General features: G+C 45.8%; 1 protein-coding gene across 1 annotated transcript in view; it reads left to right on the forward strand.

Moving 5' to 3' along the window:
- The first annotated feature begins 204 nt into the window (after positions 1-204).
- The window catches only part of MRPL11 (mitochondrial ribosomal protein L11), a 28,989-nt gene continuing 2,274 nt past the window's right edge, over positions 205-26,919 (forward strand). Inside the window, exons 1-5 of the mRNA XM_068261174.1 lie at positions 205-357; positions 2,025-2,146; positions 15,413-15,508; positions 19,820-19,913; positions 25,308-25,467. Coding sequence (XP_068117275.1) covers positions 2,027-2,146; positions 15,413-15,508; positions 19,820-19,913; positions 25,308-25,467 — 470 coding nt within the window. The 5' untranslated portion in view covers positions 205-357; positions 2,025-2,026. The remainder of the gene's footprint in view (positions 358-2,024; positions 2,147-15,412; positions 15,509-19,819; positions 19,914-25,307; positions 25,468-26,919) is intronic.

The following is a 26,919-nucleotide window of genomic DNA, read 5'->3' on the forward strand; positions in this document are numbered from 1 at the left end:
ATAATTCGAACGCTCCGTAAATCTAGTAGATTAGGCTCCACAAATATGGCCGTTCTAGAAGGGACACGTGCCAGTTTTTCCTCTGTAATCTGTGTCATTACTTGAACTTGTCGCCTTGGTTTCACGTTATGCCTCTTTCTCGCTGCAACCAATCAGCGTGCTGCCGATGCATGACTGATGGGCAGTCTATCGAATGAGAAGAGAGAATTTAGCTGTGGCCGGGATTCCAGTGGTGGTTAGCTGGGAGACGTGCTGCGGCTGGAGAGCGCTGTGGGTGAAGCCAAGGTCGGGCAGATGTTAGGGTGCGCTCTGTGAGCAGCTGAGTGATCAAATCTTGGCCCCGGTGTATAGAATAAGGTAGGCCGCGGTAGGAGACGAAATGAAAGTATTAGAAATCACGTGGTCTGTTACATGGCTGTTAGTGGTGTGGTCGCATGTGTTAGTCAAAAACTGCTAAATTCTTAAAGGGGGTCTTTAGATCACTGGGTGAGCCTCTTCCTCCAATGTGACCACTCTCAGTGGGCAGAGTGCCTCCCTATGCTGCAAAGCATTTTTTTCGTGTCAGATGATCTTGGGTCCATGCCTGGAGCTTTCAAGTATAATGATCTATCAAAGTGTACCTGAGGCGAACCTTTGAAGAGGATCCTTCATAGGCTTCCTGTGACCTCCTGCAAACTGCCAGGGTCACGCATGATGGACCCCTGGAACATATCTGACAACTTGTTCGTCAGATATGCTTTTTAATGACTGCGCTCCCCTACCGTGAATGAGCGCAACCGTACTGCACTTGTGTTCATCCACAAGGGGCTACCTGGTGCTGGGCAGACGTGGCCATACTCGCGTGGTTGCACATTAAACGCTGGCGCTATCTTCGAGAGGGTCTTGAGGAGGACACTGGAAGCCTCTGGTGGATCCCGAGGCTTCCCTCTTCATGCGTAAGTGTGTGTGTATGCACCCAATTTTAATTGGACAGTCTTAAAGCCTCATCTACACGCGTAGATGAGGCCCCCGATCCAGCGGCTCGATTAGCTGGATTCGATACCCGCTCCTCGCCGCGCCGCTTATCTTCCGCTCGATTCCCTGCCATTGTCCCCTCGCGTGGAACGAGCAGGGAATCGGCGGCAGCAAGATCCGACCTGTCGGATCTTATCAATCGAGCCGCATCAGCAAGCTAATCGAGCCGCCGGATCGCCTCTTCCGCGTACCCGCCGCGTCCCCGCGCCACATACGATTCCCCGCTCGTCCCCGCCTATCTTCCGCTCGATTCCCTGCCATTGTCCCCTCGCGGGGAGCGAGCAGGGAATCGGCGGAAGCAAGATCCGTCCTGTTGGATCTTATGCGGCTCGATTGATAAGGAGCATCGCGGCCGCATCTACGTGTGTAGATGCGGCTTTAGTCTAGTTTCGGGGACCTGGCATCGGAAACAGCTCGCCAATCACAGCACACTCTACAGCACAAAGCATTGTGATTGGTCGAATAGTGTGGGCTGGCCTAGTTTACGACAACCTAAAGCCTCATCTACACGCGTAGGCTGCGATCCGGCGGCTCGATTCGCCGCTGGATCGCCTCTTCCGCGTACCCGCCGCGTCCCTGCTCCGCATACGATTCCCCGCTCGTCCCCGCCGGCGCCGCTTATCTTCCGCTTGATTCCCTGCCATTGTCCCCTCGCGGGGAGCGAGCAGGGAATCGGCGGAAGCAAGATCCGTCCTGTTGGATCTTATCAATCGAGCCGCATCAGCGGCTCGATTGATAGGGAGCATCGCAGCCGCATCTACGTGTGTAGATGCGGCTTAAAAGTTTGAGAGGGTGTCGTCCACCCAATCATATTAGAGAAATTTCCTTGTGAGATTTATGGCTGAGTCCCCTAACCTGGACTAGCGCCAAATTGTATGGTTAGTGAGTTGGCATGCAGAATTATACTGCATGCGGTGTGAAAGGATCATATATCTCAAGAATTAAAGGTTTGTAGGCTGTTTTTTGATTATTTTAACGTATTGCATTAACACATCTCATTTCTTTTGCAGCCATGTCTAAGGCCAGTCGTGCTGTGAAAGGTGCAAAAAAAGAAGTTGCAGGTGTGATCAAAATAGTGCTAGCTGCAGGACAGGCCTCGCCAGGACCACCTCTGGGACCCATACTGGGGCAGGTGAGGGAACTGCGGTCAGGTCAGACTCCTGTTACATTCACTGGAGGGGGGGGGGGGGGTTTGCACAAACCTGACTGTGAGAAATGCAATAGCTCTTTCATTAGAAATAATAAAATGCATTGTTTTTTGTGGTTGATTTCACACCATGCGGTTGCAGTATCGCAGCTGTGATAATTATTTCATTTTATACACTACTGCCAAACTGTTATATTAGAGAGCACCTGAAACCTGTTCTACAATAAGTCTAAAGGGTTTCATGTGTAATTTTAACGAAGGATTACCAATTAAAAATTCATGTAAATTCACCGGCTCGCCCATAATCTAGTGAAGCATGTGAAATCTCGCCCAAAGCCTTACCGGACCAGCCACCCCTAGCCTGGCAGCCGCAGGCCATTAGCAAAGACAGTACAAACCATTGATACAGATGTAAACTCTTGGGTCGTAATACAGTTGCAGTAGCAAGTATGTCCTAAGAAATGTGTCATCCTGCATTCTATAAGGCAAGGTTTACAGTGGGACACTGCATTCCCTGTATAACAGGAATGCAACGCAACGAAAAAGTCACACCGCGTGTTATGCGGCCTTTAGGTGCTTAGGTGAAGTATGCTTCACCGCCTCTGATAATGCACACGTTATGGAGTAATTCACTGCATGCAGTGTGTGGGTATACTGTAGTGTGTTGGAACCCAATGCACTACACGCACTGTGAACGTTCCATAGACTTACAATTACAGTGTGACTTTCTGTGTTAAGATGCCCCCGTAAAGTAGCACCGCAACGTCCCACTGTGTACCTAGCTGCAGTGATTCATTAGTACAGTATATAAATCAGTGTTATTATAAAGTGGTGTGCCTGTTTATTTAACAAAGTAGTGGACCTACAGGTGACTGAGGGAGCTACTAGGTTATGAGCACCAATGATCTTAAAGCAAACCTGAAATGAGGAAACCCGATTTAGGTTAAGGGTTAGGCATTTGTAGAGGGAGGGTTAGGGATCAGAAGAGGGAGGGCTAGGCATTGGTAGAGGGAGGGTTAGGAATCAGAAGCGGAAGGGTTAGGCATTGGTAGAGGGAGGGTTAAGGGCTAGGCATAGGTAGAGGCAAGGTTAGGTCATTTAATTAGATTAGATCATTTAACCAACATTCCACTGGTGGCAATATCCAGCGCCCTTTTTTCCAGGTGCCTTTATTTGTAGCCCATCCTGGAACCCTCCTTTAGGTGCGTACACACACACACTACAAAAGGAAACCACGGGTCCGCCGGACCCTTCCACTGGGCGGTCTTTAGCCGACAGTATGCGCCTGTGTACTCGCTGTCGGCGGACTGATAAGGCTGTTTCTGAACGATCCGCACAGTGCGTACACACGCGAATACTGTCGGCTAAAAACCTCCCAGCGGGAGCGTCTTGCGGACCCGTCGTTTCCTTTTGTATTGCGCGTATACGTACCTTTTGAAGCACACCTGAAGTGAGAGGGATATGGAGCCTGCCATGTTTATTTCCTTTTACACAATACTAGTTGCCTGGCAGTCCTGCTGATCGCTTAGGCATCAGTAGTATCTGAATCACAAACCTATAACATGTGGCTAATCCAGTCAGAGCGCCTGATCTGCATGCTTATTCAGGATCTATGATTAAAGGTATTAAGCGGTGTACCGATGTTGCAATTTTACCAATGATTTTCCCAACGGTTTTATGAGTGACGAGCGGTGGTTTCCGCGATCTTGCGACATGGGTACAGGCAGATCAGATCTTTAAGATCCTCGGCGACTCAGCGCAAAGTACCGTGATCACTTGACGCAGGAAGAGGCATCGCTTAACTACCGTCGTCAAGGGGACGTCGCTGGACCTGTCGAATAGTGAGTACATAGCTTTAGAGACAGATGATCAGCAGGACATCCAGAAACAGAAATAAATGGGTCAACCTTCATATCCCTCTCACTTTTGCAGGCGTGCTTTAAAGGATACCCGAAGTGACATATGACATGATGAAATAGACATGGGTATATACAGCGCCAAGCATACAAATAACTATGCTGTGTTCCTTTTTACCTCTTTCTTGCTCTCAGAAGCAGTTTTCTGCTAGGAAAGTCTTTTATAGTTGGAACTTCTTATCAGTGAGGGTCACACTGTAGTCACTTCCTGTCTGAGTCAGGACTGAGTCAGCCACTTACATACCTGATATTTAACTCTTTCAGGCAGAGAAAGAGAAAAAGGAACACAGCATAGTTCTTTGTGTGCTTGGCACTGTGCATACCCATGTCTATCTCATCTTGTCACATGTCAGTTCGGGTATTCTTTAACCACTTAACGACCGCCCCCAGCCGATGGGCGGCGGCAAAGTCCGGGCCCAAACGACCGCAATACGCCCATCGGCAGGGGCGGCATCAGCGGTGGCTGTGCGGCGATCGCGTCATCAATGACGCGATCGCCGCCGGCAATAGGCTCCGCCCACTCTGCACGGAAACCCGCCGGCCAATTAGCAGCGCCGGCGGGTTTCAAATGCGGCGATCCGGCCAATCAGAGGAGTATAATACACTTTGTTATTGTAACAAAGTGTATTATACTGGCTGCCTCCTCCGCTGATGGTCACTCGTCGTGCGACCATCAGAGAGGACGGCAGCCCTTACTGTGAGCATATCAACACCCGTTTTTACCCACACAGACCACCCGATCGCCCACCCCAGCCCTCAGAACCCCCCCTGCTCACCCCAGCACACCACATTTTGCACCCAAGCACCCCCATAAAACCCATCAATCACTCCCTGTCACTATCTAGGGACGCTATCCCCTAGGTTAGGTCCCTAACTGCCCCCTAGGGTCCCCTGATCACCCCCCCTACCCTCAGATCCCCCCCAGACCCCCCTCCCAGACCACCCCCCTGTATAGTGTATACAGCTATATAGCTGCCTTACCCACTGATCACCTGTCTATCACCCATCTATCACCTGTCTATCACCCCTTGTCACCACCACCCATCAGCGCAGACCCTAAACTGTCCCTTGGGGGCACCTGATCACCCACCCAGACCCTCAGATTGCCCTCAGACCCCCCCCTCCTGATAACCTCCCCAGTGCATTGTTTACATCTATTCTCCCCTGTAATCCCTCACTGATCTCCTATCGTCACCCCTTGTGTCTGCCACCCACCAGATCAGGACCCAGTCTGCCCCGTGCGGGCACCTAATCAACCCCCCACACCCTTAGATCGCCCTCAGCCCCCCCCCCCCCCCAATCACCTTCCCAGTGCATTGTATTTGATTGTGCTGTAATTGTATTTGATTGTCCCGTGATTTTTTTGATTGTCCCGTGATTGCCCTGTGATTGCCCTTTGATTGGCCTGTGATCGTCTTTGATTGTCCCGTGATCGGCTTTGATTGTCCCGTGATCGGCTTTGATTGCCCTGTGATTGCCCTGTGATTGGCCTGTGATCGGCTTTGATTGTGTCGTGATTGGTTTGATTGCCCTGTGATTGTCCTGTGATTGGCCTGTGATTTGCTTTGATTGGCCTGTGATCGGCTTTGATTGTGTCGTGATTGGTTTGATTGCCCTGTGATTGACTTTGATTGTCCCGGGAATTGAGTGCCCTGTGATTGGCCTGCGATTGCCCTGTGATTGCCTTTGATTGTCCTGTGATTGTTTCTGATTGCCTCCGATTCCCCACTCGCCACCACCCCCCTGTCACTATCCAAGTGATCTAAAAACAGTGAAAACTGTCACTTTTTTAGTATCACTAGTGTTAGCAGTTAGGCCAGTTAGCTAGGCCCCTTTGTAAGTGTCAGTTAGTGCTCAGCCCACTGCACCACAGTCACTAATTAGCGTCATCACTGTCGCTAATCAACATTGGTACTATATAGTATCTGTAAGTGATCATTACTGATCGCAGTCAGATCTATTAGGGTCACTAGGATCCACAAAAAAAAACGCAGTGTTTGCCCGATCAGGCCTGATCGTTCGCCTGCACTTGCGTTCAGCCCGCCCCACCGCAGTGACAGAATTTTTTTTCTGATCACTGCAAAAAACACTGTACAATAGCTGTGGCACTGTAAACCTCAGTTTTGATTTATTTTTTTTATCAAAACTCAGTGAGCACAGCTTTCTACCTCTCAAATACTCCCTTTTGCTAGGTAGGTGCTCTTTTTTCTGCGTAGTCTCAGAGGAATACCCCCTAAATTTAGCAGCCCACCATGGCAAGAAAGGGGTATTCCGATGATGAGGTTCTCAGGTACATGGCCCAGTCGGATGAGGACGATTGGGACGCCTCATTCGACGAATCTTCCGGGTCAGAGTTTGAACCTGAATTGAGCAGTGGCTCACTGACCGATAGTGATGACGAGGTTGAGGTCCCGGCTAAAGCCAGGCGTACCACACCCCATGTTGTTGGACCGCAGGTGGCGCAGGATCAGCCTCAAGGGCAGCAGAGTGGTGTTCGTGCTGGTCTGAGATTTCATAGTGGGGCAGGCACCAGCAGCACAACATCTCCTGGACCTAGCACCAGTACTTCCGTAGACCCTGGTGAAGTGGCGAGCACCAGCATGGAAGTTGAAACTGGTTCGGTGGCACGTGCAGTAAGATCCCAGTCGCAGCCACCAAGAAGACGGGCCCGTACTACCCCTAATTTACCAGAGGTGCTGGCAAACCCAAATTGGCAATCCCCTGATTCCGCCGCACCCGTACTTCCCCCTTTCACCGCCCAGTCTGGAGTCCAGGTGGAGACAGATAATCTAGGATCGGCCCTAGACTTTTTCTATCTGTTCTTCACCCAGGATCTCTTGGACTTAATTGTGGCAGAGACCAACCGTAAGGCCACACAATATATAACCGACAATCCAGAAAAGTACCTTGCCCAGCCTTTTCGGTGGAAACCAGTCCAAGTTTCCGAAATGAAAATTTTTTTGGGCCTTCTCCTTCACACGGGACTAGTAAAGCAGAATGTGTTGCGGTCTTATTGGTCTACGGACCCAGCACATCATGTTCCCCTGTACTCTGCTGCCATGTCCAGGACACGATTTGAGAACATCCTGAGCTTCCTGCACTTCAATGACAACGAAACCTGTCATCGAAGTGACCACCCTGCTTTTGACCGGCTCCACAAAATTCGACCCCTCATAGACCACCTGTCATCCAGATTTGCAGATGCTTATACCCCTGACCAGGACATCTGCGTAGACGAGTCCCTCATACGCTTTACCGGGCGCCTTCGCATCAAACAGTACATCCCAAACAAGCGCGCCCGGTATGGGGTGAAACTGTATAAGCTCTGTGAAAGGGCCACAGGCTATACATCTTATTTTAGGGTCTATGAGGGAAAAGACTCAAAATTGGAGCCGGTCGGATGCCCTGACTACCTGGGGAGCAGTGGAAAGGTTGTGTGGGACTTGGTGTCACCCTTGTTCCAGAAGGGGTACCATCTTTTTGTGGACAATTATTACACAAGTGTGGCCCTCTTTCAGCACTTAAAAATAGAAAAAATCCGATGCTGTGGCACCGTGCGGCCTAGTCGCCGGGGCTTCCCCCAACGGCTCATTACCACCAAACTTCAACAGGGGCAGAGGGCCGCCTTGTGTGCTGACGACCTGCTCGCGGTGAAATGGAAGGACAAGAGGGAGGTTTACTTCCTGTCCACCATTCACGCAGACACGACAGTTGAAATTCAACGGCGAACTAAGGTCATTGAAAAACCCCTTGTCGTCCACGAGTATAATACTAACATGGGAGGGGTGGACTTCAATGACCAGAGGTTAGCGCCCTATTTAGTTGCCCGAAAAACAAGACGCTGGTATAAAAAAGTGTCTTTTTACCTCATTCAATTGGCAATTTACAACAGCTTTGTTCTCTACAGTAAGGCTGGGAGAACTGGCTCGTTTATTCAATTTAATAAACAGATCGTGATGGAACTCCTGTATCCAGGAGGTGCCGTGGCCCAACCCCAAGATGCAACTAGCCGGCTACATGGAAGGCATTACGCCTATCCAATTCCGACTACCCCAGGTCAACGAATCCGAAGAAAACGCTGTCGTGTCTGCAGCAGGGCTGGAATAAGGCGTGACACCACTGTTTATTGTCCCACCTGTCCTGACCAGCCTGGCCTATGCCTAGGGGAGTGTTTTGAGAGGTACCACGAGCAGGTACACTATTAGAGAATAGGGAACTCCACACACAGCGGTAGGCACACAAGGGTCTCTCAGTGCTATTTCACACTGCTGCGATGCGTTAGGGCAAAATGCCTAGCAAAAGTCACACTTTGCGGTCCCCCCCTACGCCGGAAGTGCTTGACTTAACGCTAGTGCATGCCTACGTTACTGCGTGGCTTCTGTGGCAATATCGATCGGCGCGGAAGTCATGTTAGTCTATGGCGACGCAGTTCATTACTAGGCCGAATGCTACTCTTGTGGTATTGCCTGAAGGTCTGTTTTGGACGATACGGTGCGGCGGGCTCGACCCACCGGATATGTCAATATGCAGTGTAAAACCAAACATCGGGTTTCCAGAGACCCTAATACACAGGGCTGCCAGAAACCTCTCCTTTCACTTGGGACAAATTGCGGAATGTATTTCGCCACAACTCTGTGCGATTTGCACTTCGCACATTGTTCCATGGGGGAGGAGAGGTTTGTCCTCGGGAGGTAAGTTAAAAAAAAAAAAAAAACAGGTAAGCAAAGAAGTTAATGTTTGGTTTGCAATGTTAAGTTTTTTATTAAAAAAGTTCAAAGGTTATTAATGTTAATGAAGTAATTGCTTTGCTGCTTGCTTGTTTTTTGGGGTTTTTTTTCTCTTTTTCCATCCAATAACCTTCCAGGTGGACCGAGCGAACGACTAACCAGCTGCAGTACTGATGGTGCATCCTGACAGAACGTTGCGCGTCTGTCAGCTTACACACAAGTCGGTGCATGCAGCGCTGCAGGACGAGATTTCTCCTCCGCAGTCAAAAAGATACGTTTGCCGAGGCATATGGGCCGAGGAGTGGTGTTGGGGATTCATATGCTTTGGCAAACACTTTGTATCAAAAAAGAACTCTGGCAATGATTTGTTCATCCACATCGATCAGTGTGAATGGATAAATCAGGTTTGCCAGGGCATACGAGCTGGTGGGTTTGGATTTTTGGGTCGGCAGCTCCTATGTCCTGGCAGACGCCTTCCCCTCCTTTTTGTATTGTTTTGTCTTTTTTTCTATCCAGACCGACCAATCAGCTGCAGCACTGATGGTGCATCCTGACAGAACATTGCGCGTCTGTCAGCTTACACACAAGTCGGTGCATGTAGCGCTGCAGGACGAGATTTCTCCTCCGCAGTCAAAAAGATACGTTTGCCGAGGCATATGGGCCGAGGAGTGGTGTTGGGGATTCATATGCTTTGGCAAACACTTTGTATCAAAAAAGAACTCAAGCAATGATTTGTTCATCCACATCGATCAGTGTGAATGGATAAATCAGGTTTGCCAGGGCATACGAGCTGGTGGGTTTGGATTTTTGGGGCGGCAGCTCCTATGTCCTGGCAGACGCCTTCCTCCTCTTTTTTTTTTTTTCAAAATTTTTTGGCATCCACATTGATTGATTGTTTGACGTTCATTTTTCCTTTCAGCCCACAGTGCATTACCCTTATGCCCAATATAAGGAGTATAGCAGAAACTCCTAATACTGGCCATACATGTAATGATTGCAGAGACCCTAAAATGCCAGGACAGACCCCACGAATGATGCCATTTTGGAAAGAGGACACCCCAAAGTATTCCGTGAGGTGCATGGTGAGTTCATAGAATGTTTTATTTTTTGTCACAAGTTAGCAGAAATTGTGGTTTTGTGTTTTTTTTTTTTTTTTCACAAAATGTCATTTTCCGCTAACTTGTGACAAAAAATAAAATTTTCTATGAACTCACCATGGCCCTCATGGAATACCTTAGCGTGTATTCTTTCCAAAATGGGGTCATTTGTGGGGTTTGTTAACTGTCCTGGCAAGTGGGCGGGGTGCTAAATTTTGAGCACCCCTGTAAAGCCTAAAGGTACTCATTGGACTCTGGGCCCCTTAGCGCAGTTAGGGTGCAAAAAAGTGCCACACATGTGGTATCGCCGTACTCGGGAGAAGTAGTATAATGTGTTTTGGGGTGTATTTTTACACATACCTATGCTGGGTGGGAGAAATACCTCTGTAAATGACAATCTTTTGATTTTTTTACACACAATTGTCCATTTACAGAGTTATTTCTCCCACCCAGCATGGGTATGTGTAAAAATACACCCCAAAACACATTGTACTACTTCTCCCGAGTACGGCGATACCACATGTGTGGCACTTTTTTGCACCCTAACTGCGCTAAAGGGCCCAAAGTCCAATGAGTACCTTTAGGATTTCACAGGTAATTTTGCGGAATTTGATTTCCAGACTACTCCTCACGGTTTAGGGCCCCTAAAATGCCAGGGCAGTATAGGAACCCCACAAATGACCCCATTTTAGAAAGAAGACACCCCAAGGTATTCAGTTAGGAGTATGGGGAATTCATAGAAGATTTTATTTTTTTGTCACAAGTTAGCAGAAATTGATTTTAATTGTTTTTTTCCACAAAGTGTCATGTTCCGCTAACTTGTGACAAAAAATAAAATCTTCTATGAACTCACCATACTCCTAACGGAATACCTTGGGGTGTCTTCTTTCTAAAATGGGGTCATTTGTGGGGTTCCTATACTGCCCTGGCATTCTAGGGGCCCTAAACCGTGAGGAGTAGTCTTGAAACCAAATGTCGCAAAATGACCTGTGAAATCCTAAAGGTACTCATTGGACTTTGGGCCCTTTAGCGCAGTTAGGGTGCAAAAAAGTGCCACACATGTGGTATTGCCGTACTCGGGAGAAGTAGTATAATGTGTTTTGTGGTGTATTTTTACACATACCCATGCTGGGTGGGAGAAATACCTCTGTAAATGACAATCTTTTGATTTTTTTACACACGATTGTCCATTTACAGAGGTATTTCTCCCACCCAGCATGGGTATGTGTAAAAATACACCCCAAAACACATTATACTACTTCTCCCGAGTACGGCAATACCACATGTGTGGCACTTTTTTGCACCCTAACTGCGCTAAAGGGCCCAAAGTCCAATGAGTACCTTTAGGATTTCACAGGTCATTTTGCGGAATTTGATTTCCAGACTACTCCTCGCGGTTTAGGGCCCCTAAAATGCCAGGGCAGTATAGGAACCCCACAAATGACCCCATTTTAGAAAGAAGACACCCCAAGGTATTCAGTTAGGAGTATGGGAAGTTCATAGAAGATTTTATTTTTTTGTCACAAGTTAGCGGAAATTGATTTTAATTGTTTTTTCCCACAAAGTGTCATGTTCCGCTAACTTGTGACAAAAAATAAAATCTTCTATGAACTCACCATACTCCTAACGGAATACCTTGGGGTGTCTTCTTTCTAAAATGGGGTCATTTGTGGGGTTCCTATACTGCCCTGGCATTTTAGGGGCCCTAAACCGTGAGGAGTAGTCTGAAAATCAAATTCCGCAAAATGACCTGTGAAATCCTAAAGGTACTCATTGGACTTTGGGCCCCTTAGCGCAGTTAGGGTGCAAAAAAGTGCCACACATGTGGTATCGCCGTACTCGGGAGAAGTAGTATAATGTGTTTTGTGGTGTATTTTTACACATACCCATGCTGGGTGGGAGAAATAACTCTGTAAATGGACAATTGTGTGTAAAAAAAAATTAAAAAATTGTCATTTACAGAGATATTTCTCCCACCCAGCATGGGTATGTGTAAAAATACACCCTAAAACACATTATACTACTTCTCCTGAGTACGGCAATACCACATGTGTGGCACTTTTTTGCAGCCTAACTGCGCTAAGGGGTCCAAAGTCCAATGAGCACCTTTAGGCTTTACAGGGGTGCTTACAATTTAGCACCCCCAAAATGTCAGGACAGTTAACACACCCCACAAATGACCCCATTTTGAAAAGTAGACCCTTCAAGGTATTCAGAGAGGGGCATGGTGAGTCCGTGGCAGATTTCATTTTTTTTTGTCGCAAGTTAGAAGAAATGGAAACTTTTTTATTTTTTATTTTTTTGTCACAAAATGTCATTTTCCGCTTACTTGTGACAAAAAATAATATCTTCTATGAACTCACTATGCCTCTCAGTGAATACTTTGGGATGTCTTCTTTCCAAAATGGGGTCATTTGGGGGGTATTTATACTATCCTGGAATTCTAGCCCCTCATGAAACATGACAGGGGGTCAGAAAAGTCATAGATGCTTGAAAATGGGAAAATTCACTTTTTGCACCATAGTTTGTAAACGCTATAACTTTTACCCAAACCAATAAATATACACTGAATGGTTTTTTTTTTATCCAAAACATGTTTGTCCACATTTTTCGCGCTGTATGTATACAGAAATTTTACTTTATTTGAAAAATGTCAGCACAGAAAGTGAAAAAAATCATTTTTTTGCCAAAATTCATGTCTTTTTTGATGAATATAATAAAAAGTAAAAATCGCAGGAGCAATCAAATAGCAGCAAAAGAAAGCTTTATTAGTGACAAGAAAAGGAGGTAAAATTCATTTAGGTGGTAGGTTGTATGAGCGAGCAATAAACCGTGAAAGCTGCAGTGGTCTGAATGGAGAAAAAGGCTCTGGTCCTTAAGGGGCGAAAAGACTGTGGTCCTGAAGTGGTTAAGCTACATAAAAACACTTTCAACTAATGTTACCTGCAGGGATTGGGAATCCCTTGAGCAACAGTTTAGGAATTCAGTACAGATGTGTTTGTAGACTGAAGGCTAGCAAAGCATTCTGTTACAATGGAGGTAGGTGGATGGATGACTTACAACAAAGTGGGAGGGGTAAGTAGAGAGAACAGTGGAGGTGGCCTGGGCTCTGACGAGATGATCCTGTAGTCTCGGTGACGCATTAGGAAGGTTCGGGAGCAGCAGTACACCCGCTAGACTCTGGACAGAGGCAGACACCTTTTCTGTGAACAATCTAAGGTGTGTACACAGGGTGAAGTTACGGGTAAAAAGCGATATGGAGGCACGCAGCTTGGATCGGGGAGCGGCGCACAAGTAAACAGGTTCCGGTAGTTGGGTAAGTATGACCACAATGGACTCATTCTCTGCTCGTCATTTAGTGATCCAGCTGGAGGGGCAGCTATAAATGTAGATTCTCGTGCCAGATGGCGGCGAATGACTGGCTTGGCTGAATATCGTCTAGTGTGTGTACAAGGCTTAAACGGAACTTGAGGTGAGCGACCTATGGAGGCTGCCATATTTATTTCCTTATCAATACCAGTTGCCTGGCTGTCCTGCGTCTCTTTCTAGCAACAATAGTGTCTGAATCACACACCTGAAAGAAGCATGAGGCTAATCCAGTCAGACTTGAGTCAGAAACATCTGATCTGCATGCTTGTTCAGGGTCTATGGCTAAAGTTTGAGAGACAGAGGATCAGGAGGACAACCAGGCAATGTGTATTGTTTAAAAAATGTCTCAGAAACATTCTACCCTTTACTTTTTAATGAAAGCAGCAGGGTCAGCCATACTATGCCAGGAAAAACCCACATATATAAGTAGACAACTACTTGTTCTACATACATAACACATGGATTGTACTGTCCACATTTTGATTTTAGTGAATTTTATACAGTAAAGAGAAATCTGTTCCTGTCATTTGCCATTTTGGTTCCTCTGACTGGAGCCAATACTGATGTGATTTCCTCCCTTAGGCCCAGTTCACAATAGCATTGAAAAAAACGGTCCGTTCTCGTATCCTGTTAGAACGGAATCTAATAGATGCGAACGGATCCACTGTTAACCTATGGATCCGTTCACATTGCTCTGTTAAAATGGACCACAAATTTGGTTCTGCAGCAATTTTTCCGGACTGCTGAGCCCAGCGAAACGAAAGCTGAAGCATTGCATTGGGGGATATGAGAAAACGGAACGTTTCTTCAGACTAGTGAAGAAACGGACAGTTCTAGCCAGCAAAATCCACAGGGGGTATTGGGAAACAGAAGAGAAGCAGCTGAACGGCAAACAGAGTGGCAAACAAAACGGATCAGTTTTTTTTATTTTTTATTTCATATTTAAGTGTTTTATTGAACAAGTCAAAACAGCAAAAATACAAACATATACCAAAGTCTAAAAAAAGAGAACAAAAGCATCACATGGTAATACATTTCCAGGGGGTATACAAGGATATTAATGTCATTAACAGGGCCATACATTATTAAGAAGAGGAAAACAAAGAGGTCAAAAGCACAGTGCCATGAAAACGGATCAGTTTGCCACATATTGCCAGTGGGAACCTGGTCTCTCTCTCGGTCTCTGTCTCACTCACTCACTTTCTCACTCACTCACTCTTTTTATGTTTGTTCCTTCTAGAATCTCCTCTAGCTAGCTTGCTATGTGAGCACAGCAAGATTTCAGCCTCATATCACACTGAACTGCCAATAGCCAATCAGCGAAGAGTAGGAATGTGGGAGGGGTGATGACAAGCTTCCTTCTTGTACCAAATAGAGCCAGGCTGACAGATGATATTTATTACACCAGAAACATTTCTGAATAGATTGGAGAGCTTGCACTGCAGGGTGAGGTTCCAGGCTGCATAATGAACACAGAGCAGTGGGTGAATGGAATTTGATTTTATGGCTGACAATCCCGCTTTAAAGAGAATCTGTAACGACAAAACGTCCCCTGGGGGGTACTCACCTCGGATGGGGGAAGCCTCAGGATCCTAATGAGGCTTCCCACGCCGTCTACTGTCCCTCGGGGGTCTCGCCACAGCCCTCCGTGCAGCCGTGACGTAATATTTACCTTCCTGGCTCCTGCGCAGGCACTCTGGCGGCTGCCGGCTCCGAAGGAGGCGGAAATACCCGATCGCCGTCGGGTCCGCTCTACTGCGCAGGCGCAAGTCTCTGGCGCCTGCGCAGTAGAGCGGACCCGACTGAGATCGGGTATTTCCGCCTCCTTCGGAGCGAAAGCAGCCACAGCGCCCCTGCTGGAGCCTGCAAAGGTAAATATTGAATTGAACAGTCGGGCCTGTCGCCGGCTGTTCGGAGGGCTGCAGCGAGACCCCCGTGGGACAGAGGAAGGCGTGGGAAGCCTCATTAGGATCCTGAGGCTTCCCCCACCCGAGGTGAGTACCCCCCAGGGGACGTTTTTGATGTTACAGATCCTCTTTAAAGGCTAAATTTGTGAAACATTTTTTTTTGCCAAACTTTAATGCTGGATCACATTTATTTTAAGGTTTTCTAAAAGTCTTGTGTTGTGTTTTTGTCTTGCAGAGGGGTGTCCCAATAGGGCAGTTTTGTAAGGACTTCAATGAGCAGACCAAAGATATTATCGATGGTGTCCCTTTACGAGTGAAAATCTTAGTTAATGTAAGTATTTTATTTGTTGCTTTGTCCTTGGAAACAGATTTTACTTTTGTCATACCTTGTCACCTTGAAGCAGACCAAGAACTTAAAATCCAACTTGTAGTAAAATTCATTAACCATGCATTAAAACAAAAAAGTTGGGGTTTTGTGCACTCCCGGTCACCGTACGAAAGGATCGCTACCTGTATAGCCAATAGTAGTCTTCTGGTCGCTTCACTTGCCTACAGGATTCCTGATGTTGACCCAATTGGATCTATTTTCCATTAGGGTGGCCACACACGATACAATAAAATGATCCGATTTTACGGCAATTCGATAAAAACGATCGGCTCTCCCAAAAAACAAAAGCTTTTTTTTTCATTCGACTGAAAAATCTGATCGGATTTCCTGTTTTTTTTTTTTTTCAATTTTAATCAAACTGGAATGCCAGATCTTTTTCTTCAATTTTTCAATCAAAAGATTGTATGGTGTGTGTTAGATTGTCAATTTATTAATATACACACCCTAGCAATTTTCTCTGATTTCCAATCATTTTTATCATAATTGGGGGAAAAAAATTAACACAGGTGTGTAATACATTGGTCATATTTTTGAAATGTTACAATCAGTCAGAAAAATTGATTGCAATTCTTAAATTGAACAGATATTTAAAAAATTGTCTGGTGTGTGGCCACCTTTAAAGGGACTCCGAGCACTTCTCATGGGTATGCCTTTAACCACTTGAGGACCATGGGCTTTACCCCCCCCCCCTTAAAGGGACACTTAAGTCAAACAAAAAAAATGAGTTTTACTCACCTGGGGCTTCCAATAGCCCCCTGCAGCTGTCCGGTACCCTCGCCGTCTTCCTCCGATCCTCCTGGCCCCGTCGGCAGCCACTTCCTGTTTTCGGTGACAGGAGCTGACAGGCTGGGGACGCGAGTGATTCTTCGCGTTCCCAGACACATTAGCACCCTCTGTGCTGCTATATGGTATATGATACATGCTATAGCAGCATAGATGGCGCTATTGTGGCCAGGAACGCGAAGAATCACTCGCGTCCCCAGCCTGTCAGCTCCTGTCACCGAAACGGGAAGTGGCTGCCGGCGGGGCAAGCGGAGGATCGGAGGGAGACGGCGAGGGTACCAAACAGCTGCGGGGGGCTATTGGAAGCCCCAGGTGAGTAAAACTCATTTTTTTTGTTTGACTTAAGTGTCCCTTTAAGGACCAGACCCTTTTTTTCCATTCAGACCACTGCAGCTTTCACGGTTTATTGCTCGCTCATACAACCTACCACCTAAATGAATTTTGGCTCCTTTTCTTGTCACTAATAAAGCTTTCTTTTGGTGCTATTTGATTGCTGCTGCGATTTTTACTTTTTATTATATTCATCAAAAAAGACATGAATTTTGTCAAAAAAATGATTTTTTTAACTTTCTGTGCTGACATTTTTCAAATAAAGTAAAATTTCTGTATACATGCAGCACGAAAAATGTGGACAAACAGGTTTTTGATAAAAAAAAAAAACATTCAGCCTATATTTATTGGTTTGGGTAAAAGTTATAGCGTTTACAAACTATGGTGCAAAAAGTAAATTTTCCCAATTTCAAGCATCCCTGACTATTCTGACCACCTGTCATGTTTCATGAGGGGCTAGAATTCCAGGATAGTATAAATACCCCCCAAATGACCCCATTTTGGAAAGAAGACATCCCAAAGTATTCACTGAGAGGCATAGTGAGTTCATAGAAGATATTATTTTTTTGTCACAAGTTAGCGGAAAATGACACTTTGTGACAAAAAAAAAAAAAAGTTTCCATTTCTGCTAACTTGCGACAAAAAAAAATGAAATCTGCCACGGACTCACCATGCCCCTCTCTGAATACCTTGAAGTGTCTACTTTCCAAAATGGGGTCATTTGTGGGGTGTGTTTACTGTCCTGACATTTTGGGGTACTAAATTGTAAGCACCCCTGTAAAGCCTAAAGGTGCTCATTGGACTTTGGACCCCTTAGCGCAGTTAGGCTGCAAAAAAGTGCCACACATGTGGTATTGCTGTACTCAGTAGAAGTAGTATAATGTGTTTTGGGGTGTATTTTTACACATACCCATGCTGGGTGGGAGAAATATCTCTGTAAATGACAATTTTTTTTTATTATTTTACACACAATTGTCCATTTACAGAGATCTTTCTCCCACTCAGCATTGGTATGTGTAAAAATACACCCCAAAACACATTATACTACTTCTCCTGAGTACGGCGGTACCACATGTGTAGCACTTTTTTGCAGCCTAGGTGCGCTAAGGGGCCCAACGTCTTATTCACAGGTCATTTTGAGGCATTTGTTTTCTAGACTACTCCTCACAGTTTAGGGCCCCTAAAATGCCAGGGCAGTATAGGAACCCCACAAATGACCCCATTCTAGAAAGAAGACACCCAAAAGTATTCCGTTAGGAGTAGGGTGAGTTCATAGAAGATTTTATTTTTTTGTCACAAGTTGTGAAAAAAAAACAATTAAAATCAATTTCCGCTAACTTGTGACAAAAAAATAAAATCTTCTATGAACTCACCCTACTCCTAACGGAATACCTTTGGGTGTCTTCTTTCTAGAATGGGGTCATTTTGTGGGGTTCCTATACTGCCCTGGCATTTTAGGGGCCTTAAACTGTGAGGAGTAGTCTAGAAACCAAATGTCGCAAAATGACCTGTGAAATCCTAAAGGTACTCATTGGACTTTGGGCCCCTTAGCGTACTTAGGGTGTAAAAAAGTGCCACACATGTGGTACCGCCGTACTCAGGAGAAGTAGTATAATGTGTTTTGGGGTGTATTTTTACACATACCCATGCTGGGTGGGAGAAATATCTCTGTAAATGACAATTGTTTGATTTTTTATTTTTTTTTACACACAATTGTCCATTTACAGAGAGATTTCTCCCACCCAGCATGGGTATGTGTAAAAATACACCCCAAAACACATTATACTACTTTTCCTGAGTACGGCGGTACCACGTGTGGCACTTTTTTGCAGCCTAGGTGCGCTAAGGGGCCCAACGTCTTATTCACAGGTCATATTGAGGCATTTGTTTTCTAGACTACTCACGGTTTAGGGCCCCTAAAATGCCAGGGCAGTGTAGGAACCCCACAAGTGACCCCATTTTAGAAAGAAGACACCCCAAGGTATTCTGTTAGGTGTATGGCGAGTTCATAGAAGATTTTATTTTTTGTCACAAGTTAGTGAAAAATGACACTTTGTGAAAAAAAAAAAACAATAAAAATCAATTTCCGCTAACTTTTGACAAAAGATAAAATCTTCTATGAACTCGTCATACACCTAACAGAATACCTTGGGGTGTCTTTTTTTCTAAAATGGAGTCACTTGTGGGGTTCCTATACCGCCCTGGCATTTTACGGGCCCAAAACCATGAGTAGTCTGGAAACCAAATATCTCAAAATGACTGTTCAGGGGTATAAGCATCTGCAAATTTTGATGACAGGTGGTCTATGAGGGGGCGAATTTTGTGGAACCGGTCATAAGCAGGGTGGCCTTTTTAGATGACAGGTTGTATTGGGCCTGATCTGATGGATAGGAGTGCTAGGTGGGTGACAAGAGGTGATTGATGGGTGTCTCGGGGTGGTTAGAGGGGAAAATAGAAGCAATCAATGCACTGGGGAGGTGATCGGAAGGGGGTCTGAGGGGAATCTGAGGGTTTGGCCGAGTGATCAGGAACCCACACGGGGCAAATTAGGGCCTGATCTGATGGGTAGGCGTGCTAGGGGGTGACAGGAGGTGATTGATGGGTGTCTCAAGGTGTGATTAGAGGGGGAATAGATGCAAGCAATGCACTGGCGAGGTGATCAGGGCTGGGGTCTGAGGGCGTTCTGAGGGTGTGGGCGGGTGATTGAGTGCCCTAGGGGCAGATATGGGTCTAATCTGGTAGGTAGCAGTGACTGGGGGTGATTGATGGGTAATTAGTGGGTGTTTAGGGTAGAGAACAGATGAAAACAATGCACTTGGGAGGTGATCTGACGTCGGATCTGCGGGCGATCTATTGGTGTGGATGGGTGATCAGATTGCCCGCAAGGGGCAGGTTAGGGGCTGATTGATGGAATGGTGGAATGTGACATCCTTCTTTCTGAATTGCTCACTTGGTAAAAGTGCAGCAGAGTTCCCAGAATCCTCATCCACTGAGCGAGAGAGACTTGGGCAGCAGTGGGAGATGAGGGGAGATATGTTGGCAACCTTTTGTTTCAGCAAGCACTTCACTATGTGTACATTATCCGCTGTATGGTGGGTTTTCTCACATTTCTTACAAAACATTACATTTTTGTCTTTGTAGCCAGACAGGTCATATCAACTGAAGATTGGGCAACCGCCTACATCGTACTTCCTGAAAGCTGCAGCAGGCATCGAGAAAGGAGCTTCGCAGACAGGTCTGTAGTTATTCTAGCTGTGCCTTTATTTGAGGAAGGATATGAAAGGGGGGGGGGGGGGGGGTTGTGTCCCTGGATCTCTTCCACAATTTATCAGGGCTGCTGATCACATGCTTGATCCCCTGCGGAGAGGCCTTGTCTGGCCATCTCTGAGTTTAGACTAGCTTGTGTACAAGGACTGTGATGTATATATGACTGTTTGTAGGTATTAGGATGTGAGCCCCTCTCAGGGACAGTTAGTTGTACTCAGTCCTAAAGGTGACCATAGACATGGCTGTCTGCCTTCCAGTCCAGCTGCCTTTTTTGTCTTGATAGCAGATAATTTCATGGACAGCCAGTGCTGTCAGGCTGAAATGTAGAATTAAAGTGAACCTCCGGACTAAAAATCGACTCAGCAGCACTGAAAAGGCTTGGTGTTTCTTTAACAGTTTCACAGCATCAGAACTTTGTTTCTCTTATACAAGCCTCATTTTTTAGCTGCACAGAAGAAAACGGCCCGGGCTTTTTTCCCCCCTGATGCTGTGCAAAGCATGATGGGATTTCTGATATTGTTCTCTTTCTGCTGTTTTGGTGCAATATTTTTTTTTTTTTTTTTTTTTTTTTACATTTTGAATTTGACATTTGAAGCCTAGCATGTGCAGCTGGGAGAGGTAATCAGGACACAGGGCAGTTGGAACTGTGTCTCCTGCTCCTTGTCACCTCCTTTCAACAAAAAAGATGGCTGCCCCCATTACAAAGATGGCTGCCCCCATGAATCACAAACATTTGCCTGTTTTTTTTAAACAGGGTGGGTAAGAGATTATATTACCTATCTATTCTAATTAACATAACTAATGTAACTTGATGACAGTATGTTTGTTTAGGCTGAAGTTCCTCTTTAACCACTTCAGTACCACAGGTTTTTTCCCGTTCAAAATCAAAGCAATTTTTACATTACGCTCCTCCCATCCATTTGCCACTTTATCGCTACTTATCACACTGAAATTATCTATATATTTTTTGCGTGACAAACTAGGCTTTCTTTGGGCAGAATTATTTTATTTTATATGCATTTTTCAGGGAGAAATAAAAACTTTTACCATTTCTCAGCTCTTATTCCATAGTTTAAAAATGTGCTATTGATGAAACATTTTATTTCTCCATTTGTCCCAGTTATTACAACATTTAAATTATGTCCCTAGTACAATGTATAGCAATAATATTTTATTTGGAAATAAAGGTGTAATTTTTTTCCCCCTGTTTCGTGGGTTGTTGGAAGGAGTTGAAAAAAATTATAAAAATGTATAACCTTTTTTGTGGAAGTGTATTTGGGTGTATTTTTACTTTTTGGCCACAAGATGGTGCTACACTAACTTCAATGTTTTAAAACTAGAAGATTGAACCAAGTATTTACAACTTGTTTACTTTGAAGTTTTTTTTTTTTTTTTTTTTTTTTTTTTTATCAGAGCCTGCTCTGCTGCTGGAGGCTCTGATTTATCACCGGCACGGTGATCGGGGTTTGAAACATCCCATTTATTTTAACCCCTACACAAGCACAAAACCCCAATATGCCAACATATAAGATGCTCGCTCATTTCAAATGTCCCACATAGGTGTGAGCACAAATTCAAATCTAGAATATTGAATATACTCGAGTATAAGCAAAGTTTTTTTTTTTTTTTTTTTAAGGCAAAAAAGTGGCCCAGCAGTGAGGGTCTCGGCTTATTCTCGAGATATTAGTCAGTGCCTCTCCCCCCCCCCCCCCCCCTCCCCTCAAGTGTACCCTTTACCACAAAATGCTGGGGGAAAAAAACCTGTGCACTCACAGCCATGCCCCCCCTCCCCCTGCCAGTGTTGCTGTCACATAGTGGCCGTGCTACTGCACCTGCCGCCAGATTGGAATGTATAGCAAACCTTTGAAGTATCTTCTGTGGCCCTGTAGGGATATGCAGAGCGGTGGTGCTTATTTTTGTTTTATGGTCCATGCCGCTGGGACTGCTCCATTTCTTGTCATTAGCAGTCTTGTTGCTATGACAAACTCTGGTGGCGTCTCGTATCATGTGTGCCACTGCAGGGATCATAGAGATGAGATTGCTAATACCAAAGCCGCATTTTGGGAGTGGTCCTGGAGCAATGGCACCAGTGGCTGCAGAGCCAAATCATCATCACTCCGGGAAAAATTGCAGACTTTTGCGATTTTGGAAATCGCCATCACTGTGCGCTCAGTGAGTCCCAGGCTAGGATAGGATCGCATTTCTATCACTGTACAAAATTATTTTGCATCACTTTTACTATCTAAAACCACTTGCTGCACCCATAAAGCCTTGCACTAATGGCAATCGCTATACAAATCGCTAGCACTAAATTTAAAAACGCTTTAAAATCAGCAGAAATCATTCCGGAAAACTCTGCAAAATCTCTACAAAAGCGCTTAAGCTATTGTGATTCGCAATTACTAGTGGGCTCCAGCACGTCATGTCCCTCAGAGGGGGCTACAATCTAATTCTTACCATGGTCCTATATCCGTCCAAGTCTATGGCCAATTTTGGGGGAAGCCAATTACCCTTTGTATGTTTTTGTGATGTGAGAGGAGAAAACCAGACTGCCCAGAGTAAACCCAGACAAGTAGGGGAGAAGATGCAAACTCCATGCAAATAGGGCCCTGGCCCAGAGTTGAACTGGAGATCCAATACTGCATGGTAAGGGTGCTATGCACTACACTACCACTACAGCTCTGTGGGGAGATACTTAGATCATTCATTCACTTTTCCTCCTGAGTTTTCTCCAGAGATCATTTCTTCTCTTTTAACTTTTCAGCAATTTGAAAAAGTACCAAAAAGCAGGTGCAAAGGTATCACAATTATTCTGAGTAATTTCTTGCTTGCTGGTGGTTTAAATGCATTTTATTGACTAGATGTGAAAATTTCACCTAGGGGAAAAAGAAAATTGCATACGGGCCTTTATGTATGACTTGAAGAATGTTTTGCCAAGTTTGTTTTATAAACACAGAGGTAGCCAGAATCGAATTGGGGGGAAAAAGGCCACTGCCATAGGCGCCAATTATAAAAGCCGCAATTTGAGGCAAAGAAGGGAAATTCGGGCGCATGGCCGCAATTTGCATAACTGCATACCTTGGTGCCTGCGATCCTATTGGGCACCGAAATTGTGCCTCGGAGGGGGGGAGTGTTAATGTTTAGAGGAGGGGGATAGGGTTGATTGGAGGATGGGCGTCAGAGCAGCTTGGATTGGTTGGGTTGAGTAGGAGATCACTGGGCTTGGCCCATGCTCAGCTGAGACGATCTGGTACTCCAAAACACTCGGTGACACATCGGGGCTGCTCTATACAGGCTAGATTCTCACCTGACCTATCACGTGCATGAGGCTTTAGCTCCCTCAGGGAACAGGTTATTCCTCTGGGATGATACACAAATAGAATGGATTCTTCGTATTTGAAGGTTAACAGTTCACAGTTTAGCTTTCCCTGGGTGGTAATCCCAACCTTTACTGTAAAGCCATACTTAAGTGAAGGAGGAAAAATGAGTTTACCTCACCTGGGGCTTTCCTCGGCCCCCTGCAGCCGATCGGTGCCCTCGCAGCCCCGCTCTGATGCTCCTGGACCCGCCGGCGGCGACTTCTGGTTTCGCCGTCACCGGCCGACAGGCATGGGAACGAGAGTGATTCTCTGCGTTCCCAGCCTGTATATCGCCCCCTATGCTGCTATTGCGCCCAGGAGGCCGCAATAGCAGCATAGGGGTTTATATTATGGCTGGGAACGCAGAGAATCACTCGCGTTCCCATGCCTATCGGCTGGTGACGGCGAAACCGGTATGTCGCCGCCGGCGGGTCCAGGAGCATCAGGGCGGGGCTGCGAGGGCACCGATCGGCTGCAGGAGGCTGAGGAAAGCCCCAGGTGAGGTAAACTCATTTTTCCCCCTTCACTTAAGTATCCCTTTTAAAGCCCTTTTTGGTCTGACGATTTCCAGTGTGAATTTTTCCTGGGGACCGGGGGAGGGCTGGGTGTAGAGCAGAGTTCCCCAAACCTGTCCTCAGGGCCCACCAACAGTGCATGTTTTGCAGAAATCCAGAGAGGTAGTTAACCAGCTCTGCTGAGACACTAATTACCTCACCTGTGAATGTTTGTGGTTTTCTGCAAAACATGTACTGTTGGTGGGCCTTGAGGACAGGGTTGGGGAGCTTGTGTGCAGAGTATAGGAGGTATTTTTGTGTTAGAGTAAGCTTATGGAAGGTGATAGAATATTGGTTTCAATTTAAACCATATCCTGCTAACCTATGCAACTCCGAGTGATACCTGCATGCGGTGCCCCCTGCTGGTCACATGATTTATGATTGTGTACGACTGAGCGCTGTCCCCCGTCTCTGTGAATGGGCAGCAAGTTTGTGCGGCGACTCTTTCCTACCTTCCGCCCGCCCGCCAGGTTTGAGTCACTCACACTCCCTAAACTGTCCGCCTTCAGCTGCGCGAGTACTTTGTGTCCTGAGGGAGAGACTCTCAACCCAGCCGGCTATTCATCTCCCCATACACACACTCCTTCCGCCCAGCACTGCTGCACCGCTCTTGCTAGTTGGCTGCAGGCTGGGCATCCCTTCACGTGATTGGCCGAGCGGTGCTGCTAGGGCTTAAAGGTATTTATCAGACCAATAACCAGTTTAAGTACTTACTGCAGGGGGCTTCTCACTGGTGGTCTGACCTGATGAAATCCTGCTACTTTACTCACCATGCTTTCTCTCTCACACACAATGCTTGACACATACACCATCACACACACACACCAACACACACCTACTGGGTCTACCAAGGTCTGCGCCCGTTGGCTTCAAGCACATAGACCCCCCCCCCCCCTTCCCCTACCCTTGGTGGTTTACTATCTCCAAATAGAGACACATTGGTGACCTTTTGAGCAAGTGGCTGTGGGTACATGCCAGAGGCCAGTAGGCATGGACCTTGTGAGACTCAGCAGGTAGTAAAAACTTTATTGAAAAGAAAAATCACCCACACCCTGCAAAATCATCTTTTAAAAGAGATTTAAAAGCAAGTTTGCATTGCTCCTATCCTTCGCATTGGAGCAAAATTGCTCCTAAAATGCTGCAGGACCTGCAGTTTTTACTAAACCTGCTCTGCCTATGATGCTAGGTAGGATGCGGTTATTCAGGGGGCTTTTTGGGGGGGGGGGGGGGGGGCGCAATTGCAGTGTCTGCCATGGGCACTATTTTACCTAGATATGCCACTGGTTGCATTACTTTTTCTTGGTGTTTTTGTTTAGGGCGCTGTTGTTTTTGGCCTGGCAGACCTGGAACATGTGAACTAAAGTTTTAGTCCATGCTTGCTGTAAATCCATGAAAATGAATAATTGAAGAAATGGGTAATTTGTGTGTTTTCCTGTGTTCTGTTAACAGGTCATGAAATTGCAGGAATGGTGACTCTGAAGCAATTATACGAAATAGCTGTGGTGAAATCTAAAGATGAGTCATTTGTTCTGCGAGACCTGCCACTGTTTGAAATCGTGAAGTGTATCCATGGCAGTGCCCGTTCGCTGGGGATTAAAGTTGTGCGGGAGTGAGTATGTGTTCTGGGTGATAATGTACTGTCACCGCTCTGTGGCCATGGAATAATGCGTGTGGTTGGCAGGGGGGACGTGTGCCGGATGAGAGTTGCAGCTTACTAACAGCAAATATCTCTTTCTCATCTTCATCATATTCAATAAGCTGCACATATTAGCTAGATATCATTGTGCCTAAACATGAGAACAGTAAGTGTCCTTCTCTTGCATCGGATGATATAACGGCAACCCAACGTGATGCAGTTATACAGTGGGATGCGAAAGTTTGGGCAACCTTGTTAATCGTCATGATTTTCCTGTATAAATCGTTGATTGTTACGATAAAAAAATGTCAGTTAAATATATCATATAGGAGACGCACACAGTGATATTTGAGACATGAAATGAAGTTTATTGGATTTACAGAAAGTGCGCAATAATTTGTTTAAACAAAATTAGGCAGGTGCATACATTTGGGCACCACAAAAAAAAAAAATTAAACCAATATTTAGTGGATCCTTCTTTTGCAGAAATTATAGCCTCTAAACGCTTCCTGTAGGTTCCAATGAGAGTCTGGATTCTGGTTGAAGGTATTTTTGGACCATTCCTCCTTACAAAACATCTCTAGTTCATTCATGTTTGATGCCTACCGAGCATGGACAGCTCTCTTTAACTCACACCACAGATTTTCAATTATATTCAGGTCTGGGGGCTGAGATGGCCATTCCAGAACGTTGTACTTGTTCCTCTGCATGAATGCCTTAGTGGATTTTGAGCACTGCTTAGGGTCATTGTCTTGTTGAAAGATCGAGCCCCGGCGCAGCTTCACCTTTGTCACTGATTCCTGGACATTGGTCTCCAGGATCTGCTGAGACTGAGTGGAATGCATGCGTCCCTCAACTTTGACAAGATTCCCAGTCCCTGCACTGGCCATACAGCCCCTAGGCATGATGGAACCACCACCATATTTTACTGTAGGCAGCAGGTATTTTTCTTGAAATGCTGTGTTCTTTTTCCTCCATGCATAATGCCCCTTGTTATGCCCAAATAACTAAATTTTAGTTTCAGCAGTCGACAGCATTTCAAGAAAAACACCTGCTGCCTACAGTAAAATATGGTGGTGGTTCCATCATGCTGTGGGGCTGTGTGGCCAGTGCAGGGACTGGGAATCTTGTCAAAGTTGAGGGACGCATGCATTCCACTCAGTATCAGCAGATTCTAGAGACCAATGTCCAGGAATCAGTGACAAAGCTGAAGCTGCACCGGGGCTGGATCTTTCAACAAGACAACGATCCTAAACACTGCTCAAAATACAACTAAGGCATTCATGCAGAGGGAAAAGTACAACGTTCTGGAATGGCCATCTCAGTCCCCAGACCTGAATATAATTGAAAATCTGTGGTGTGAGTTTAAAGAGAGCTGTCCATGCTCGGAAGGCATCAAACCTGGCAAGTAGTATTGTTTGAAAG

This window comes from Hyperolius riggenbachi, chromosome 11 (assembly GCF_040937935.1).
Source record: "Hyperolius riggenbachi isolate aHypRig1 chromosome 11, aHypRig1.pri, whole genome shotgun sequence".
NCBI classification, from domain to species: domain Eukaryota; kingdom Metazoa; phylum Chordata; class Amphibia; order Anura; family Hyperoliidae; genus Hyperolius; species Hyperolius riggenbachi.